This window comes from Saccostrea cucullata, unplaced genomic scaffold (genome assembly GCF_032062105.1).
Source record: "Saccostrea cucullata isolate Sc308-1 unplaced genomic scaffold, CSIRO_AGI_Scuc_v1 ctg14, whole genome shotgun sequence".
Lineage (NCBI taxonomy): Eukaryota > Metazoa > Mollusca > Bivalvia > Ostreida > Ostreidae > Saccostrea > Saccostrea cuccullata.
The window spans coordinates 600665-623128 of NW_026941090.1; the positions used below are offsets into that span (position 1 = coordinate 600665).

The 22464-nt window shown below is 32.3% G+C and overlaps 2 protein-coding genes across 2 annotated transcripts; both read right to left on the reverse strand.

Annotated features, from left to right (window-relative positions):
* Positions 1-4084: 4084 nt before the first annotated feature.
* Positions 4085-7762, reverse strand: LOC134257093 (protocadherin Fat 4-like). The gene is made up of 8 exons (XM_062739736.1): positions 7679-7762; positions 7178-7277; positions 6608-6727; positions 6379-6470; positions 5463-5571; positions 4989-5158; positions 4273-4361; positions 4085-4158 (listed from the first exon to the last, which is right to left on the reverse strand). Exons 1-7 carry the CDS (start codon positions 7760-7762, stop codon positions 4281-4283), a joined length of 756 nt encoding a protein of 251 aa, XP_062595720.1. The 3' UTR covers positions 4085-4158; positions 4273-4280.
* Positions 7763-8693: 931 nt separating this feature from the next.
* LOC134257094 (GLIPR1-like protein 1) lies at positions 8694-14440 on the reverse strand. Its single transcript, XM_062739737.1, has 5 exons — positions 14357-14440; positions 12536-12652; positions 10703-10835; positions 10486-10583; positions 8694-8808 (listed from the first exon to the last, which is right to left on the reverse strand). The coding sequence occupies exons 1-5, from the start codon at positions 14438-14440 to the stop codon at positions 8719-8721; spliced, it is 522 nt and encodes a 173-aa protein (XP_062595721.1). The 3' UTR covers positions 8694-8718.
* Between the last annotated feature and the right edge of the window lie 8024 nt (positions 14441-22464).

Consider the following 22464-nt stretch of genomic DNA (forward strand, 5'->3'; position numbering starts at 1 on the left):
CTACAGCTGCTAGAGATTCTGGCCAAAACAATTTTCACGTTTTTTGAGAAGCACGTGTCTTTTTGATGAGAGCGAAATGACCATTATCCTTCGGCGACTGGATGTTCCTTGTATTTTAAATTTGAAAGATGTTAATGGGTTTTTAAGGAGACCGACTTAGGTTTTATTGTGTGAAAACTACAAAAGCAAAACTCTTCATTTTCATAGCATATATACCTTGCATTAATTTCAGTGTACATGCAAAGTTTGGGAGAAATCTACCGTCCAGGTATTTTTGAGGCACCGTCTCAAAATACAGGTACATTTACATGTACTATAGGATTATATAGGAAAATGCCAATTTTTAGCACTTTAAAGCAAATTATACAAATACTACAATAGACTTTTTATTCAAACTATAATATTTGATGAGTAATACTATACTATACAATATATGTAAGAAACACAAATTTCTAAAGTCTTGTTACCAGATGGGGCATCTCAAAATGCAAAAAATAAACGAATTTTACTGTTTTTATAGAGAACTATAAAATATGACGGGTACAAAGGATTCATATGAAAACATAAGAAAATAATGGAGATATTCTAAAATTTCTATGTTTTAAATTTCAAGAGCGTATGTTTATTACTTTTTCTTTAATAACATTTTAATTACCCCTTTCTTTAAGAGCTTCAGATTATCATAACGTCAAAAACACACTGTAGCGACCGTCAACCTACCTATCAATTGCAAAAATCGGTTAAAAAAATCAGTTATATCAAATTGTAATTACATTTTTATACCTATTTTTACTTAATTTTGTTTAATTTTAATAATTAAGCGAAAAAAGTTGCATTAAAACAGTAAATACGCTTCATTTTACTATGATGCGCGAGATATTGCGCAATGGAAACTTCAGTCGGCCCCCTTAACGATCTACTTTTCCGTTGAACCTAAAATTTATTAAAATGATATTTCTTTCTATTTGGCTTTTTTTAACCGTGACGCGGCTCCAAACCATTTGCGCAAATAAAAATACACACATGTCTTCTTGATCAGTGTCCCTCAGAAAAAGAAAACAAATAATTTAACAAATTGTAATGTACTGCCTCGTACAGATATGAGGAATAATGATCTTGATAAGGGGGAAAATAATGTCGATGTACTTGATTCGCTGTCATTACTTCTCTTGATACATGTAAATCATAAAAAATATATGATAATACCTACTTTACTGTTTCTCGATGAACAAATGGACATATGCAGGTAAAACATAAGTTTGATTTGTTTTGAACATATTTAATTGACAATGTGTCAAAGGGATTGGTTCCAAAAACTTAGATAGTCCTATCCCATAAATTTTAAGGATTTAAGTTTTGCAAAAATTACATCTCTACACATATCAAATTATTGTAAATGCACTTTTTTATCACCAGTTGATGACTGTAAACAATTTCACATTGTTTACCAGTAGACTGTCTTGGACTGGTGTATATATAAAATATCCTTGTGTAGGGTTAGGGTTAGATAAATATAAAACATATGTTTAATCTCATGTTTTCGTGGGGTCAACGTTTCGAGGTGTGAGGAAATAATATGGGTTTGTGTGGATTTAATTTCATGGATGAAGAATTGTTAAGATATGTAAATGACGTATAGTTTTAACTGTATATGTCCATTTATTCATCGAGAAACAATAAAGAATGTATTATCATATAATTTTATATTTTATCTCTTGTCAGCATGTACAATTTATAATGAGACAAATTCTGACTGACGTTTTTCATACGTATTGTAAGTCCATTATCCATACCTAAATTGACGAAGGATTTTTTCCGTTATTACCCGATCATGACAAGGAGCACACGGCCGCTGTGACCGGTCAGCAGGGGATGCTCACTCCTCCATGACGCCTGATCCCACCTCCGATGTTTTAGAGGTCCGTGTTTGCTCTGCTCCTATTTTGTATTGTTTTATGGATTTTGATTTTGAATACTGTTCGTTATCTTCATATCCTTCATAGTTAACCTAAATTCGTGGATATCTTCATACTTCGAAAACAACGAAATTTAACTCCTACCCCCACTCCATATGAAAATTAGTGATTTCAAAGTATTCCAATTCTTTGCTTTATTTTATTTCGTGTTGTGGGATGCATTGAAATAAACTATGCCTGAACATTTATTTTTTTTAAACTGCCCATTAAAACGAAGATCACAGGAATATTTCGAATTTTCGCTTCTTAAAAAATATGTTGCACTAACATGACTTAACTGATGTAATTAACAGACACTGAAGTTCTAACAAATTGCTAGAAGACCTTTTCTCAATTTCCCGATATTTTTATATGTCTAGATCTGACATATACTTATAGCTAACTGTATGTATATTCATTATATGTCCTACTTTAGCAGTTAACAATGAGAAGAGATTTGTTTTTGTTTTCTTCCACTCATTAATTTGTAAAATTTAAATTCATTAACTCAAGGAAGGCAATTATTTTGTAGAAACTTATTGGGTATTGTGTAAATTACATTATTGTGCATATTTATTGATTCTTTTGTGCATTTTTAAAATATTCCTCCACCCATTATATTGAAAATGAACCATATTTCAAAAATGAGGAAAAAGCTTTCCCACATTATAAGTTTTATACAAAATATTAATTCCGTTGCTAAGGAAATAGCAAATCATTTGCTAAGGCAATTTTATCATTAAACTATGACATTCAGTATATACGAGGGGTGATCAAAAAATTCGGGAACTATCTCTATATTTTAAAAACCACGATTCAGATCAGAATGAAATTTGACACATCTGTAGTCATGTACATCATCTATAAATAGCATATGAAATGTATTGATTTTCTTCATCATTGTGACGTCACAATGTAAAAATGACGTCAATATGTAGGTTACTCGTGACGAAAAATGGTTGTCTCAGTCTTACTCGATCAACAAACGGCTATAAAGTTTAAAGTATAACTTAATAATTCCTTTAAAGTATCTCATAATAATTTGTGCAAGGTTTAAGAAGAAAATATGCTTTCCAGAGGTTTTATCATAAATTGAATTGATTGTTTTAGTTAAGGGAGAGAGATGGTTAAAAATGACCTTTGTGTTGTACCGCCAGTGAAAGCAAACTGGGGAAGAGATGTGTCCTTTGTTAGGGAATTTGTCATGAAAGATTGCGAAGTCACAGTACGAAAAATGGTTGAATATCTTAACAATATTATTATTATTAAATCCCTAAAATACCTTTTGATTTTGACTTTTAGCTTATTAAATATGATAAAAAAAACAATGCCCCGTACGACTAAATCCATATTTGATAAACGACGTTCCTACGACAGAGATCTTAGGTTGTGATGGCCACCATCTTCTTTCTGGGAAAGGATATCCTTATCCAACCATCGTATCTCCTAGATTTGGACTTTTCTGACAAATGAATCGTTCTTTTTATAAAAAATCAACTTGCATGGTAAGAAATATAAGACTTGGAAAAATATTTTAGCGTCTATGAACGAAATGCCTCAGGGCATGTCACGTGACCCCCTGGATCACGTAATTCGCGCATGTGTAGAACGATGGCATATAAGCATTATAATCAGAGAGGGCTACTTTGCAAAAAACGAACACTGAAACCAATTTTTTTTTTGTTTTATCGAAGTTATACAATTTGTTCGCAAACTTTTTGATCACCCCTCGTATAGTTACTTGCAAATCTTTATAAACGAAATTGGCAAAAACAACCTTATTTAAACAAATCTGACAAAAACGTTGACTTTTTCATACGGTAAACATAGCCATAAAAAAGAGCAAGTTGGAAATTTTTGCCTAATTTGTATAAAATACAAACTTTTTTTAATGTTTCGGGAAAAATCCCTCTCGCAAATATATTTTATTTAAATTGTTTAATATTCATGCTCGTTTAAGGAAAATGATATATAACATCACTACCTAATTTTGACACCTTTGCTTTCTTAAACAGATATAGAACATAGTTCTGTCCCAATGAACCACATTTTACATCCCTCAACTGTTAAGATGTTTAATTGTACCAAAAAACCTTTGATAAAATCAATTATTATTTTTTTATTATCCATTTTATTTGAGAATGAAAGTGAACATTATTATTTATCTGTGTTAACTGCTTCTTCTTGGAAAAGAAAAGAAAATCTGAAAAATAGAAAAGTAACCTCATAACAGTAAAAAAAATCACATAACCATAATCAAAGTATATGAACAATATTTGATAAAGTAATACATGCATTTATTGAAGATTCTACAAACCTCTCAGTTTAAATTTCTGTTACCCGGATGTTATCTACAGCAACTGCCCCAGATCCACTACTGCCACCGACGAGGCCAGTGAAGTAAAACTATGAAATTTACATACAAAATGGCATCTCATTTCTTTGCTGGACTTTTGCAGCTCTTTCTTAGAATGAATACGACATGTAGTAGTTTGTGGATATAACTTAAGACTTAATGCCTTTTAATTTTGATTTTTAAATGAGACATACAGGAAACCAAGCAATTATGTGAATTATTTAATAGTGAATTTTGGATAAGGCTTAAAAATGAAAGATTAACATAACCTTATCTTTAAATAATTTCAATAATTCATTTTCAAGACGTATACAATAAGCGTTAGTAAACGTCTTTGAATGATTACAATACCATATAGCGGGGTGTTTTTTTTTTTTTTTTGCAGGGTGCTAATTTTGGCGTTTTGATGGTAGCCGGCTAAAATTTTAATCACTAAAATAGTCAGTACTCCTTTTAGTGTTTATTTGCAAAGAGCAGAAAATCTGTGTCCGCTATAATAAATTACGCCAAAATTATTGGCATACCTTTGAGCAGGGAAATCGCCAAATTTTACACCCGCCAAGAAAACCCGCTATACGGTAGGAGGATTGTGAGTTAGAGGTTCGGAATGTCTCCGCTATTGTTTTCAATAACGTGCACATTTAAATTCAGAAGGACTATTTCTTGTCAACACTTACGAATGTACTTTCCCCAGCTGGAATCGTGACGCTGGCAGACTTCCATATTCCATTATCCCCGGAGGTTGAGAAGAGTGTATAATATTGTGGATTTACTCCCTGTGCATAAGAAAAATATAACTCTCCATTTCCAGTAGACGTGTAATCAAATTCAACACGCACTGAAGCCACTGAAAATATACAAAGAAATTGTGCAATGATTTATCAAGTTGTCGAATAAAAATATAGTTTGATCTTTATGAACGAATGAAATAAGATTTATTTGTTATAAAGTTGTGGCGAATTTTGTTCAATTTTTGGCTTGAAAGAAATCTATAGAATAAGGATTTCTCAGTCATTGACGCAAACAGAGAGAAGCAATGTCTTCCAATACATAAATGTTCCATAATACCCTGCTATGCAGAGTGTTTGAATGTTGTTGCATAGTAGATGGACTAGTTTGTGACGCAATAAAGTAAATTATACATAACCCACCTGGTAAGTAATGTTCTGGTAATAACCAAGCAGTATCCTGCGATTGAAAGTTACTTGTTGCCAGTGTATAATAATTTCCTTCCGGGGCGCTGCTGATTCCAGGGAATGCCTAAAATAAAAAAAAATGTAAACGTGACCATGTACAACTAATTCCAAAACATGATTCTTCTCGCACATCTTTAAATTAAAATTCACATCAGCGTTAAAACACCTTTGCTTTTTGACAAACCTTTTCAAAGTTTGAATGGAAGGCAGAGAAGGCAACAAAATACGGGGTTAGGAAATATTTTTTAAAAATATATTTTTGAAATTTTTCTGCAAAAGAAACTTCACTTCTTCCCACTTAAGGTATCAAAATACCAGTTTATAGACCCCTATTAATTAAATAGATATACTTGAATGGCCTCTTTGGTGTCAATTTTCATACTATTTTCTTTTTCCTGATTTCTGGTTGTACATTGTATATCCTATAGTTATGATTACTTGACAATTTTGATTTAGAAGGTACCAGTATATAATATTATACTTTCATGTAAATTACTTGAATCTGATTCGTCGAGAAACATTTGTTAAAAAACACTATTACCCGCTGAATAATGAAGCCACGCCCTCCTGCGTAGCAACAGTCAACATTGCTTGACGACGGGTGATATTCCAAAAAATAGCGACTGTGCAGAATTTATGCGCGCATAAAACATTCAGTATAATATATTAAATATTGCATGTAGTTTAGTGTAGCATTGAAAATTTTCAATGTTACACTCAACTACATGCAATATTTATATATTAACACATTCTCAGAAAAGTGCTAATCAGTAAGACAGGGAAGATGAAAAACAGGGAAAAAGTTAAATTTTAAGACTTGAAAACCCTATCAAAGGTTTGTTTTTATTTATGATATACAAAATCTACTCACTTGAGTCCTATAGAAATTAATAGTATTAAATTGATGATTTTGTAGACACATTCCTGTTTCAAAGCCACATTGGAAAATCCCATTTCCTGTATCTAGAAAAGATCAGGAATATTTGAAAGTAATTAATAACTTCTAAGTAAAATAATACCCGTGGAATCGGGTTATAACCTGCATGAATTGCATGAATTTCATGCTACCAGTAATTTTACACAAATTGATAAAGAATTACCCGGTGTTTGACAAAGAGATCCAGTCCAGCCAGAGGTGCACGTGCAAACTGCTGATCCAGAATTAGAGGAACAGGTTCCGCCATTTAAGCATGGATTTGGGGCGCATGGATTAGAATTTACTTGGAAAAAAGTAAAAAGCAATCAATTTATTGGTATTTTAAAATGTATATTAATCGAAAATATTTATATATGTGAATCATTCTATTTCTGTTTATTGGAAGACTTTTCTTTTATGTCAGAAAAGGCTCATTAAAAATTTTCCACTAAGTTTGTTCATTGTCATTTAAAATCCTTTGCAACCGTCTTCACACAAACAGGAAACGTAACGAAAATTTCAAATTTTTTATACTTGTATCTGTTTATGATATCATGATATTATCTTGAAAATGATCAGAAAAAAAGTATTTTGTAGCAATTACTAGTAATAATTGTCTTTCCAAGGAAAACATAATCCACCATAAGAAGACATTACTATCATTTAAAAGCTTTTTGTAATTATCTGTTGACAGGTTCGAAGGAGAGAACCATGCTGACATTTTATTTTATTACCCTGTGTTTCACAGAACGACCCTGTCCAACCTGAAGCACAACTACATTGAGCATTTCCGGAAGTTTGGGAACATGTTCCTCCATTTTGGCAAGGATTTGGGCTACAAGGGTTACTAGTAACTAGTCAGAAAATAAAGAAATCTTTAAAGTCCTTTTTAACTTTTAAAATGCAATATTACACAAGCTAAATATAATTTTTCGCTTGCATTTTACAAGTATATTATGTTTTTGGATTTTCATTTTTAGGTATTTATTTTAGAGTTCAAAAAAACAAAACAAATTTATTTATGGTTTTGTCTTAAAAATGATCAGAGAGAGAAAATACTATTTTGTAGCAACTAATAGGCTTTCCAAGTGATAAACATAATTCGCTTCAAAAAAGAAATAACAATATTTTTTTTTTTATATTTTGGTAAGTTCTACCTGCTGAAGGATTTTCAAAGGAGAAAACCATATTTTATTTTGATTGACATAATGATACGTAAAACAACATACAATAAATCAATCGTATATTATATTACCTTGTGTTTCACAGAAAGACCCCGTCCAACCTGAAGCACAACTACATTGAGCATTTCCAGAATTTTGAGAACATGTTCCTCCATTTTGGCATGGATTTGGGTTACAAGGGTTACTAGTGGCTTGTCAAAAATAAAGATATCTTGTAAGTACTTTTACACACTTCAAATTAAATATTTCTTTATTTCACATTCTCCGCTTGCCTCATTCAAGTGCATTAAGTTCTAGATTTATATTTTCGGACCATATACATATCCATGATATCAGAAATATGGATTAATCGCTTAAAAAATATACACATTCTTTTGTTTGAAATAGAGCCTGTATATTTTTTTCATAATTTACATTTAAAATAAAATATGATAGATACATATTTATCTTATCTCTTAGACTAGATTCATACTTACATGATTTACTACAAAGCTGGTTGTTACATGTATATCCTGAAGGACACTGGGAACAAGTAGCACCGGACGTGTAAGGTCTTTGGTTGTTAAAGTTCCCACTAGAATCAAATGAGAAATCTATAGTTTAGTCTGCTGTTTATTTTAGTTTTTTTGTACTTACTGTTTGATTTACATAATGCACATACATGTGACCATGTCTTTTCTTTGCCACAATTTTCTATTTTTGTACTGGCAATATTTATGATAATCCTTTTTTTTCCAGCGAGAGTAGCAGGTTAAAATATTCATAATGAAATACATGGAGATAACGAACAGAATTTATGCTTAAAAAAACCATAAAACAATATAAAATAGGAGCAAAACAAACACGGATCTCTAAACCATCAGAGGTGGGATCAGGTGCCATGGAGGAGTAAGCATCCCACGCCGACCGGTCACACTCACCGTGTGCTTTTTGTCATGATCGGGAAATAACGGAAAAATCCGTAATCAACTCAGTGTGTAAACATTGTTAATGAAATAACAATTGGAATGAAAAAAAATTAAAAAATGCAATTTTCAAGTTATTCAATATTTGTTTGAAACATTTTTAAAAATAATTTTATTTAAACCCCAAAGCATCTTAAATATATATCTCACCCAGGTCCATAGTTACAAACAATCAAGTAAGAATTTCCACATTGCTGTCGTGCACAGCCTAGGTATTCAGAGTCGGTCCATACAACCTATTAAAAAGCATACGTTAAAAACATTAAACTTGAGACCAGAAAAAAAACTATCATATTCTTCATCTTTCTGGACTATCTTCCTGAGACCACATTTGAATGAATTAATGCTTAAAAATATAACTAGTACCCTAGCAGCAAGTGTAATGTTGTTCCCACTTCGAATTGAAAATGCAAAAACATCTTTTAAAATAATTATTGAAGCATAACACAATGCAAATTTCATCTGTGATTTATCCAAGTAAACTAACATAACAAAAATCAGCTCAATATCCTACAAAAATACAGAAAGCCCATGAAAACTAGAGGTACTGTGAGCAATGAGCTCACTAAATGATACCCCCCGCCTCCCATATGAATATATTGGCAGTATCCATGTTTTGCTCTGGAAAATCCAAAATATATGTCAGATCAAAAAGTAAAATAGGAGGTGCACAATGGCAATATGTAATAAAGATTCTGTGAAAGTTTCATTAAATTTCCTTCAGTGGTATGAGAGGAGTTGCGGATAAGAGATGGGTACCCCAAAGCGTAACAGACGGACGGACGGACAGACGGAAGGACGGACGGACAGACGGACGGACGGACGTACAGACGGACGGAAATACCGATTACTATATACCCTCCCGCTTTTCAAGCGGGGGGTATAATTAAAGCAATATTCATGAGCTGCATGTTTGACATCGGAAAAAAATATTTCAAATTTGTAATTAACCATTTCAATGACAGGAAAATAGAACGTTTATTAACTTCTGTTGGTCATATTGCTTTGGAACTTTTTATAAGCTTTGATTGAAGCAAAATTGAATTATTGTCGTCCTGTACAATAATGATTTCTTATATAATACTGTATATTCGGTTGTACAGAAATATTTCTTCTGAAACATTTTAAAACTTTATTTTGGTCTTATTGATCATAAGGGTTTAGATTACATACAGATTAATCATAATAACACATTTTACCAGCAAAATAAAATTCTCAAAAATGCAGCTCATATTGCTTTAAAGAGGGCGTTATCAACTCAATATCTGCATGGATTTAGAAAAAAGTGAGAAAAACCAAGTTATACAGACTGACTGACAGACAGAAAGAAAGCTAGACGCACAGATAGACGAGATGGAAACATATAGTCCATTCAAGTTCACAGGTAGGGGTCTAATAATAGTTTGTGATGACAAGGTCGCATTATTAGGATATTACACAAAACAAACTAGAGGTACTGTGAGCAATGAGCTCACTAAATGATACCCCCCGCCTCCCATAATGTCGATGTGTTGCTTTATATTGTTTTACGGTAATGTGTAAAGAGGAATAACTCGTCCCGTCAAATGTTATCCAGAAGCTTCTATTATGTGACGTCATAGGTAAACAAAAAATGGCAATGTCCATGTTTTGCTCTGGAAAACCTAAAATACGTGTCGAATAAAAAAGTAAAATAGGAGGTGCACAATGGCAATATGTAATGAAGATTCTGTGAAAGTTTCATTCAATTTCACTCAGTAGTATAAGAGGAGTTGCGGATAAGAGAAAAAGCGTAACAGACGGACGGACGGACGTACAGACGGACGGACGGACAGACGGACGGACGGACGGAAATCCCGATCACTATATACCCTCCCGCTTTTCAAGCGGGGGGTATAAAAATTAGCTGGATCGGATTTTTCTATGTATCGTACCTGTGTGTAATGTCCACATGTACGTGTACAGGTGTTCGACGATAAATCGTAATAAGACTTTTCTTCATCCCATGACCTAACGGCATCCGTTGCGGTACCTAAGGTATAAAATTTAGAATTGATAATTATCAAAAAACATACTTTATAATATGAAATAGAATAGGATAAAGAAGTATCTAAAAATATTTTATTTTATTTGTAATTTACATATACAAACCAAAGGTCCCCATGTATATATTTTCTCCAACATAAGAAAACGTTTGTGACTGGCTTGAACGTTGTGAATTATGACTGAATGAACATTGTTGAGCATAATTACGAGCGATGGTGTACAGTTCATCACTCCAAATCTGTTTTAAAAAGTAAATTACATGAACGACTTCTTGAAAATATTCATAACTATGTTAGTTCGCTAGCGGAAATTAAGGTTCATAAACCCTCTGCTCACACATATAAAATTTTTCTTGAGCTTTTATGATTTTACAAAGGAAATGTATATGCTGAATAAAATACAAACATTTATGGCATGGTTTGCGGGGCAAAATTTGATAAAAAAGGCACTTCAACTTGACCAATTTATAAGGGAATAATAGACATTTGTGTCATTAAGAGTTATCTGTCTTATCAGAGTATCAATGTACCTTAAATATTTTATTTTGTAAGTACCAAAAAAGGTTAAGCTAGCGCCCTGCGATCGATCTCATATATACATGTATATACAAATCAAACCATTCGAATCTAGGAGGCGTAAACACTGACCTCGAGAGGTGGAATCAGGGACCTAGGAGGAGTAAGTATCCTCCAATGATTCATTACACCCGTAATAAGCCCTATGCCTTAATCATATATACCTCTGTGAATTTGTTCAATATAAAAACATGACGAATAAACATGCTATCTTTTCCAAACAGCCCCTACTGTGAAATAGTTTTTGTGCTATCTGCCCATGGTGAAATAGTCATCAAACTATTCACCGGCAGCATTCTGCTTCCCTCGCTTTTCATCTCGGAAAACTTCTGGTTTTATACGGATTGTGACGCGTATGTATTATGACGTAATAAAAGTTAAGTCAGCATCGGTATAATATGGAATATCATAATTGTGTGTACCTTGGACTCCCAAAAGTTAACAAAAGTTAAGTCAGCATCGGTATAATAAAACACCTATTTACTGACTATTCGGACAATAGCAAGTTTATCGTCCCCCTCGACAGCAAGCTATTTCCCTCGGCTGCGCCTCGGGAAATAGTTTGCTGTCTTGGGGAACGATAAACTTGCTATTGTCCTCATAACCAGTAAATAGGTGTATAATATATAATATAAACACAAGGCATAACAAATGATATTAAACTCAGCAGCTTAAGAATAGATAACACAACATTTTTAATTCGAAAATTCAAATAACTATACTTAAATGTGTGTCTCACTTTATAAGTGATATTTGTTTAGTTTAACAGCATAATGATTGGCCAAGCCACATAATTTGGTGAAAAGTGCGAAAATGTAACGTTATAGCTTAATCAGTTAATGCATTTTTCAAAAAGTTTTAGAAATGTATAAAGTTTTCTTACTGCAAAGTTTCTGGGGACATTTTCAAGAGTGTATTTAAACATATAACACAATTAAAATTTTTAAATTACACTTCCACTGAAAGAAATATTTAAAAAAAAATACCATTGTAACTCTTCTTTGTAGGAGATTAGAAAATTTGTATGTGGTATGTACATGTACATGGTGGTGGTTTATGCTTGCTTACTATGTCATTATGTCATTTTGAGGATGATCATGTTTATGTATTGCTGGTTTTTAAACTAATCAAAACATTTCTATAGTTTGTGAACTAACTCGGATATATTGCATCATATAAAAATTAGGATGAATTAATCTGACAATATATAAAAATTCAAATTTATCGAATTGAAAATAACTAACAAATTAACCAAGATTAACAACACATTAAAAACATTGTTTATTATAAGTTTGCATGCTTTTTTTCCATACAAGATCTGATTATCTATCAGTGAGCAATGCTCTCTGTGTGAACGGCTTACCATCTCTTTCATATTAGAAGCGGAGGGGTTGACGTTACGCCTTCTTTCGTTGTGTGCATTCAAAAATTCTTGATTTTCGTTTGTTTGTCTTTTTTTCAAAATTCTTCCAGCTGGGGCCTGTTTGAAAAAAAAGGATATGTCCAATTATCTGTAATAGCCTGTTTGCGTATTAGCATACACTTCTGTTCAAATGATAAATAATCATCACGTACAGTCTGATTAAATCAGGCCTGTATGACCTATCTGTTGTCGTCCATCGTCGTGTATCGTCCGTTCATATTCTAATATGTTACCATTCTTTGGAACCGATGGAGTAATTTTAACTTATTTACTTTAATGTCAAAGAGTAAATTATAATCATTTTTGTAAATTTTATGGTTCTTGTCTGGAGTAGGGGTAAATCCATAAAAATTGAGGAATTTGTATTATTTGTTTACTTCTTGACAACAAACAATTTAGAATTGGGATGGATAAAATAATACCCACCTTTATTGATAGCAGGCAGCAATGTATCACATTTATTTTCATGTATATTTAGAATTTTTTATTTTTAGTAGGGGGTCAACTAAGATACATGTACATGTATACTATACATGCCAATGTTTTTTCCATGTTTTGTTTTCTTAATTAGTCCACTGGGTGATCCCCCTTTTTCTATGTATAAAATTTACAATGACATTATGGTGCTTGGGGTCAGATTGTGTAATATTGTGATAAAGATATGTAATATTTTATATTTAAGTCCCCTTTTCTGACCCCCTTTCTTGTATTGTAAATATGTTTTTACTAATTTTACGTCATTTACTTCAATGAATGACATTTTTTCACTTCAATAATGTTGTTTGTTTTTGCCTGCTTTAACCAAAAAACAAGCTCAGTTGTCTGGCAGGAGAACTAAGGAACATAAATAAGCATTAAGTACTATACATGACCCTTTGGTCATGGGTTCTATAGTTATTATGCAGCTCCATTGATCATATCTTGAAAATGCATTAATTCATCTTGTCGATCTCCTCTATATTAAAGTTTTTATACTCAGAAGACATCTAACGTGTATACCTTAACAAAATGTACAATAATTCACCATAATTTACAATAGTCATATAAAGTATAAAAGATTTGACTATTAGTGAAAAAACGTTTTTAGAATAATTGCCGTAATCCAAAGTATTTTATACTATGAATTTTGAATTGTTATATTTAAAGAAGATTGGCATCAATGCGTGCAGAATGCCTATAGCTGTAGATTTTAAAAAAATAATAACTTCTGTTTGTGAACGATCTTGTAATATAAAGTAAAGTTATAATTACTAAAATTTATGAGAAAAAAACGTTATTAAAAAAAAGGAAAATAACAATTATTATTTTATTAAAAATAACGTGGTATTCATGGGGTTCTAACCCTAGCAATAAACCTAATTATATTTTTTTTAAATTTGGGTAAGCATATGCATTTTGCAAACTTTTGTATACAATTAATTAGACTACATGTGCTACATGGAGGATCTTTCACACAAAAAGAAAAGCATACGCTCTTCTATGTAAGGCTCTGAGTTATCACGTGATTAGAACAGTATATTATCATCATAGAGAGAAGGAAAAAGAAAATTAGACGTTAACCTCGCTACTGAAATAAGATGGTCAAATTTGACCCAGCTAATAACAGCACTTATGAAATGGTTGTACAGAATCTGTGCAAAGTTGATTGATATTCAAGTTCAATAAAATACAAGAAGAATCCACTGATAAATATGGAATTAAAAAAAATTTGCAGTGTATTAAACATGAAAAGCATATAGAATATTTCTAGAAATAACTTACAAGAGGTCCCTTTTGGCCCCAAGCTCTAACAAGACAAATCAGGAACCCAATGGAAATCAACAAGATTGGCTTTGACATGGTCATTGTTGTACAGTTATTACAAGTTTGACTTGTTCTGTACCTTTATAGAAGACATGGACACGTATCGATGATCAAAGGTACATGTATAAGTACATCCGTCAGTAGTTAATCCTGATATTCGTCATAAAACTCATTTAAGTAAAAACAGATGGCTGTAGATATTGTTTTTGTGTGATAATTCGTGTTTATTTGAATTTAAAGTGCATATGAGATCCTGTTTACAAATCTCAACCTAATTCACAAAATTATTATTTAGGAATTGTACTATCATCATTAAAATTGCCTACTTCTCACTTGTGACTATATAGTTTAAATGAGATTTCTGAATTGAAAGAAAAGTCATTTTTTAACATAATTGATATTAAAACTTCAATACTATAGGTCAATTCATTAGTTTTTAGTTTGTTCAAGATCTTTACAAGACAATATACAATATGTATCAAAAAATTATCTTTTATTGACAATAGATAAAACTAAGTACAATTGTTAGAATTAAAAAAAATCTTATGTATATCAACATGCTTTTTGACATCTGCGTGAACACTTGCAAATTGTCTGTTTATGAAAATATGAAGCACTTTTATCCTAATATTTTTATATATACCTTTAAATGAAAACATAAACCTGTTAAAAGGACGTGTAACCTGTATTGTATTTTCTTTTATTTCCATGTTTTCATTCTATTTTGATAAAATTAATCACAGAGAATATATCAAGATTTATCTCCTAACCCCTCTGAGATTTAGTAAATGTCGTTGAAAAATGAATTAAGTATATTTTTTCAAATTAAAATTGTTATACCAGGAAGATTTGATTTAAACATTTTCAGCATATTAAAACATATCTAAATTTATAGCTGAAATTTTGTTTAAGAAGTGTATTTTAAAAAATCCTCAAATTCACCTAAACATGTAATTAAACTTATTTATTGGTTTTTGATTATTTTTTACGTTAATGACGATTTATCTTTTCATTTTTAACAAATCAATGTCGAATTAAGCGGCAAATTTATATTACTTTTACAGAAATCAGTCAAAATATACACCATCGTGAATCTTCTATCTCTAAACCTTTAGGCAGTGACATACTTTTTTCTTAATTCATTTTTTATATCTGATAAAAAGAACATATCTACATCTTTCAATTCTTCTGCATTACAAGCGGTGTCACAGAATGTAAGGTACATTAATAATGAGCTTTAGAAAAAAAATAATTACAATTGCTTCGCGATTTGAACTTTAAATAAGGTTTGTAAACATGATTTACAAGTACATATGTTTCAACCATTGATACAATGTCTATTACTGATAACGTGTTTCATTTGAGTAAATAGAATTGTATTCGTAAATGATAAAATTTATGATAAATATTTGCATTTTCTCTATTTCCCTACCAAAGGCTTGCATTTATCAGTATTAACGTAATTCTCTCACTGATGTACAGTTTTGGGTCAAACTCGTGCACTGATAAATCTGTTTCACAGCAATGTTTGTTTGTTTAACGTCCCTCTCGAGAATTTTGCACTCACATAGAGGCGCCTTCAGTTATATACAGTGTATAGTTGTTTTTTTTTTAATATTTGTAGCATTTTATGTTTAGATTGAAATAAAAATCTCCAAAATTGATAGAAGAAATTGAGGAAATATAAATTTCAAATTTTAAGTTTTTATAGTTTTGACTTAAAAATGTAGGTCAAAATAAGCAAATTGAGATAAACTTTTTGTTTGTTTTGAACATATTTTATTGACAATATGTCAAAGGGATTGGACACAAGTTCCAAAAACTTAGATAGTCCTCTCCCATAAACTTTTTAATCTCTCAAATATTTCTTGGGATTTAACAACTAATGGTTCAGAGTGAAATAATTATTTGTGATCTGGCCTGGTCGATAAGGCATTGGGTTCAGCTGGCGATTTTTACCGCATTTATCAGTTCCATTCCTAGTTGGGGATACTAGAAGCACCTAGCTAAGGAACTCTGACGTCACGGCACATATTCGTCATCAGTCTGTGCTGAAACGTTTTGAGGTAAGGATGTTTCCATTATGGGAGAAAATTATTCGTAAACTTATGTAAGTTTTTTAATAGTATATTTATAAACATTGACTGACTTATGCCTGGTAAAAGGTGATTTATTTATTTATTTATTCCTATCGATGAATAAGCGGTCAATTTCCGTCAGATTGTAAGACTCCTGTTCATGAATTTTTCTCATCCCAACAATGTGAGACAGCATGTAACACGTGATTTTTTCCATATCAAATTTTACAATCTCTCCTAGATTTATTTAAACTATACGGAATGAATAAGTTACCAATACCTGCCATATTTAAACACATTGAGCAAGGCAAGTGAAAGGGAAATGTATGGGGTATTGAACCTTTATAGGCATCTCCTCGTATACCACTGAATGAAATTTTGTACTTTCACGGAATCTTTGTTACATTGTGCCATTGAGCACTTTTTAACATTTTTTGATTGGGAATACTGTCATTCTTTCTTTAATATTGAGTAGTATCCATGCAACTCATCCTATACTACTGAATAAATTTTAGTGACACTATCAGAGATTCTTTAATCTATTACATAATGCCATTGTGCACCTCCTAATCTTTATTTTTTTAAATGAACACTCATTTCGAGTCTGTCTAAGCATAATACGGACTTGTAGTATTGTAACATTTTGTCAGCTCTGTGCTCACAGTTAAACTCTATTTAAATCTACACTGACTGACAAAGAAATTGAAAGAAAGTATTGGTATTTCGATTTTTGCTTATATACTGTGTAACTTGCTAAGGTAAATAATTAAATTCTTTTTTATTTAAGTTTGTTTTTTTCCTTTTCATTGAATTGAATTAATAAGCATATCTCTTCGCCTCCTTATCGAAATATAATGTTTTGCACAAAAAAATCTCGATTAATTTATTAGCTCTGTTAAGCCAAGGGCTCAAGTGAGCTTTTCTGATCAAAATTTGTCCGTTGTCTGTCGTTGTCGTCGTCGCCGTCGTCGTTGTTGTGAACTTTTCACATTTTCATCTTCTTCTCAAGAATCACAGAGCCTATTTCAACAAACCTTGGCACAAAGTATCCTGGGGTAAAGGGAATTCAAGTTTGTTCAAATGAAGGGTCACTCCCTCTTCCAAGAGGAGATAATTATGAAAAAGTAAAAAATCAATGGCATTTTTTAAAAATCTTCTTCTCGGGAACCAGAGGGCCAGGAAAGATGAAACTCATGTGGAAGCATCCTCAGGTAGATTCAGTTTTGTTCAAACCATGACACACACGGGTATGTTGGGGCCACAATAGGGGATCAAAGTTAAACATAGGAATTCATAGGAACAATCTTTTAAACACCATTATAACGAAGAGCAGTAATGGAGGATTTTGCTTTGTTGTAAGGCCTTAGTGGAATTTTATGAATCCATTCAGTCAATAATTGACTGTAAGTGTCAATTCATTAAATAAACACTAGTCTTATCAAGATGTTTTCTCAAGAACAACTGGGCCAAGAAAGATGAAACTCAAGCTGAAGCATCATCTGGTAGTATAGATTCAATTTTGTTCAAGAAGGATATGGAGATAACGAACAGTATTCAATTTCAAAGTCCATAAAACAATACAATACAAAATAGGTGCAGAGCAAACCATCAGAGGTGGGATCAGGTGCCATGGAGGAATGAGCATCCCCTGCTGACCGGTCACACCCGCCGTGTGCTCCTTGTTATGATCGGGAAATTATGGAAAAATCCTTTGTCAATTCAGTGCATAAATAATGGACTAAAAATAAGTGTGAAAAACGTCAGTCAGCATTTGTCTCAATGATGAATTGTATTTGCTGACAAGGCCATTGTATCGACCATAGATTTTACGAAATGATGACTTTAAACGAGACTGTTGATATTCTTGTTTCAACAACTTGCTTGTCAGTAATTTACCTCGTTTTAGAAATTGTTCATACGTAGAGCATGCTCTTGCGTATCGAATCAATTGAGATATATACACACCTTTTGCAGGTGATGAAGGTATATTGCTGCATAAGTAAGGGAAGTTGACGATAGAAAATTTTATGTGCTCTTAAATGCGGGCAATAATGAACAACTCAGTTCGTATGTACATGTACCTGAAGCACATTTGCAGCTCTGTTCTGCAGCCATTAAAATGATAAAGCGAGTGTTTGTGAATAGAGCATTTATTACATTACAAATGCCAAATAAAATGAAAAATTTTACAATTTCAGAATGCAGCAGAAGGTGGGGTGCAAAAAATATCCCACACCTTCAACACAAGAAAATCAGTAATCTGAACAATAATAAAAATGTGCATGGAGGTTTGAAGGGGGGTGGAGGAGGGTAAAATTTTCAAACCACGTTTTTTGGAGCCAAGCGGAATTATGAATATGGGTTAGGCTAATAGCCGTAAATAGAGGGCGCTTGGAAACTATAACCCGGAAAAACCCCTCAAGACCCAAACATTCATACACATTATTAGTAAATCAAAATACAAAAACTTTGAGCATTTAGATCCCATAAATTCCTTTATATACATAAATACACTAAAGTCATCACGTTTATCATATAGCTTGGTTGTTATATTACCATTAACGTCTTTTTCAAGTACAATATCCGGGTATGAAACAGATGTGTCAGACTCTGTGGTATTCTTTATCTTAAGCTCACCAGGATATATCGTATCGACGTAGGAATGGAAATGATCATTGTTAATTGACAATACGTCGTCGATATATCTATATGTCGAGTTGAAGGCCACAGCAAGTGTTTTCTTCTTTTCAAGCATAAGATTTTGCACAAAATCTGCTTCATATGAATATAGAAAGAGGTCTGCTAATAACGGAGCGCAATTTGTACCCATGGGAATTCCAATAGATTGTTGGAATACCAGGTCTCCAAAAACCACATAGATATTGTCCATCAGAAACTCAAGCATCTCTTTGATGTCAACTTCAGAGTACTTGTGTGTGCAATCGAAATGTGTTTTAACAAAATAATTTTGCAAATGACCAATGACCAGGTAAGTAAATTTACGAGTTCCATTTTTATTGAAAAAACAGCTGTCAATGATATCAAAAAGTCTGGACTTTAATTTATCTTGGGGGAATGGTTGTGTATAAAGTTGAAAAGTTGTAAGTTTTTAAGCTGTTGATTTTGGTAAATTCTTGTGATTTCAAATTGTCCAAAAGTTCTTTGGAAATTTTTAGTATCCACATTTGATTTACACCACTTCTTGCATATACTGTTGCACAGTACTCTTGAAGTTTTTCCTTCACTACGGTTAATATCTTAGTGAGGAGTAACGAAAGAAGCTTGGTGGAACATTTACTGGAACCCGCAATGTATCTTTGTTTGTAAGGATTTTTATGAAGTTTCGGAATCCAGTAGATATAGGGAAGTTAAAATACATTTTGACTCTGTGAAATACTTAAAATATTTTAAAATGACATATGATTTTTAAGAATTTCTTTCTTAGAAAGGGAAGTATGAGTATAAGTAGGATTACCACCATTAAAACCAAGCTCTTCTAAAATACAATTTATATAATGAGCCTTACAAACGAAAACAATGTTGTTACCTGCTTTGTCGGCAGGGACCAGTACGTACTGATCATGTAATCTATCTAATTCCTTTTCACTTCTGGATTATTGAATACAGAAGGATAGATGGTTTTCATCTTGCCCCTCATCTTTTAATACGCGACTTTAACATGGATCTGATACATTTAATCCATTCTGACAAGGTATCAACGTCTTCCTTTTCATATCTGGCCCATCGTCTGGCGTAATTTTCAACAGAATCCAAAATATTTATGAAATTCCGACGCCACTTGAAGGATCGGGGTTCCCTATATTTAGGACCTTTTAAAATAAGTGATCTAAGGTCCTCATTTTTAACTATATTTACGTTACCTTTGATAACGTGTTCAGCAGGACTAAAATTATTGGGCGAAGAAGAACATGAACATGATGGAGGATTATGTTTCAGATACTAGTACTCGGTATTCAGGTCATGTAAAGTTTTTTTTTGTAATTGAAAAGTTTGGAAGCAATGGTCGATGAATATTTGTAGGAAATACAAGGCGTAGTCTTTAACTTGAAATATGGTGGAATACAAGACTGGACCCTTTTGTGACAAAGAATATCACTTATATTAACCGCGTCAATTCCTTTATTGGTGTATTGAAGTTTAAGGAAAATACGGATTGTTTTCGCTGCATGTTCTTCCGTAAAACGTGCGGGTTTAAAAAGCCTATGATTGCAGTATCCATAATCACATCCGAGCCTATATTCTGGTGCCTTAGCCTTTTCAAGAAGACTATATAAAAGTTTCAAAGGGACGGAGTAAAGTTTGGTGCGAATATGATGTAGACCGAACTGTTGATTTACATAAGGTAGCAATGAATCAAAAGAGACGTTGTGTATTACAGGTTTATTGTACGACCGATGTCCATGACTACACTTACGTCTCTGTGTATGGTTAAAAAGTCCCATCAAATTTACATTGCTACACCGTGGACTGGAAAGATTTCCAACACTATAGATTGTCATTACATCCATAGGGAAAGGCTGTCCCTAATTTTCTAATCCAAAATTCTTCTCTTTGTCTACGGAAAGGTGTACTCAGCGACGAACTATTTGTGTGGTGATAAATCTTTTCGAGAATTCTAACTTTCAATGCAGCTTCAAATCAAGACCCCCGGGGGTAGGGTGGGACTACAATGAGGTATCAAAGTTTAACATAGGAAAAATAAGACAAATTGTTAAAGATCTTCTCAAGAACAGCAAAGCCATAATTGGTCATTTATATGGAAGCATTCTCTGGAAGTGTAGATTCAAGTTTGTTCAAATCGCGACCCAAGGGCGTTTGGTGGCCTGGGTCACAATAAGGTATTAAAGTTTAACATAGCAATACATAGAAAAATCTTTGAAAATCTTATTCTCAAGAACAGCAAAACCATAGATATAAAATCATTCTAGGGTAATGTAGATTTAAGTTGTTCAAATCATGACCCTTAAGGTAAGGGTAAGGCCAAAATAGATGATCAAAGTTTAAAGAAGGAAAACATAGAAAAAAAATATTTAAAATTCTTCTTCTTGACAAAAGCAAAGATGTGATTGTTCGTATTTATATGGAAGCATCCTCTGGTATCGGAGATTCAAGTATGTTCAGATCATGACCCCCGAGTGTAGAGTGGGGCCACAATGGGGGATCAAGGTTTTATGTACTAGGAATACACAGGAAAAATCATTGAAATTCTTCACAAGAACAAAGCCATGATTGATCATCAATATAAAAGCATAAAAAGAATAGATTTGAGTTTCTTTAAATACCCCCACCCCCTTGAACCCACTTTTATATTCAATACTGAACTGATTTTTGCTTTGATTTGCTTTTACATACCTAGTGACTCAGGTAAGCGATGTGGCCCCTGTGCATCTTGTTTTAAATAAGTCTTAAACGGATGATTAAATTCTAAATGATATATTTTTATTCATTCATTGAAATAAATAAGAAACACTGATTACTCAGTTTATTAGAGACAGATTGCAAATGGTTTTGAATTTCGATTTCTTAACAAATACAAATAAATATAATTAAGAAATTCACTTTATAACTAGAAACCAGTGAAAATATACTAAATCAAGAAAGCAAAATTGACTTCTGTACTCATTTTAACTCAGTTTCCCTCTCAGATTTGTTTAACTCGAATGTTGTCGACTGCTACTGCTCCAAAACCACTAGTTCCACCGACACGCCCAGTAAAATAAATCTGTACAGTTAAAGAAACTTGTAGTCACATCGAAAACGATTAAGCACTATATGCAATGTTTCGAAAAATTTCTCTCGCAAAAAACTCTAAATAAGTATTGCATGTTAATGAACTTATTTTTGTAACACTAATGCTACTAGTAAATCTTTAAAATTTGCGAGAACGTCAACAATTTAAATGCAAATAAAAATTGATCCGTATATGAAAAATTTAAAAAAAATAATTTTGTCAACAATATGCATAAA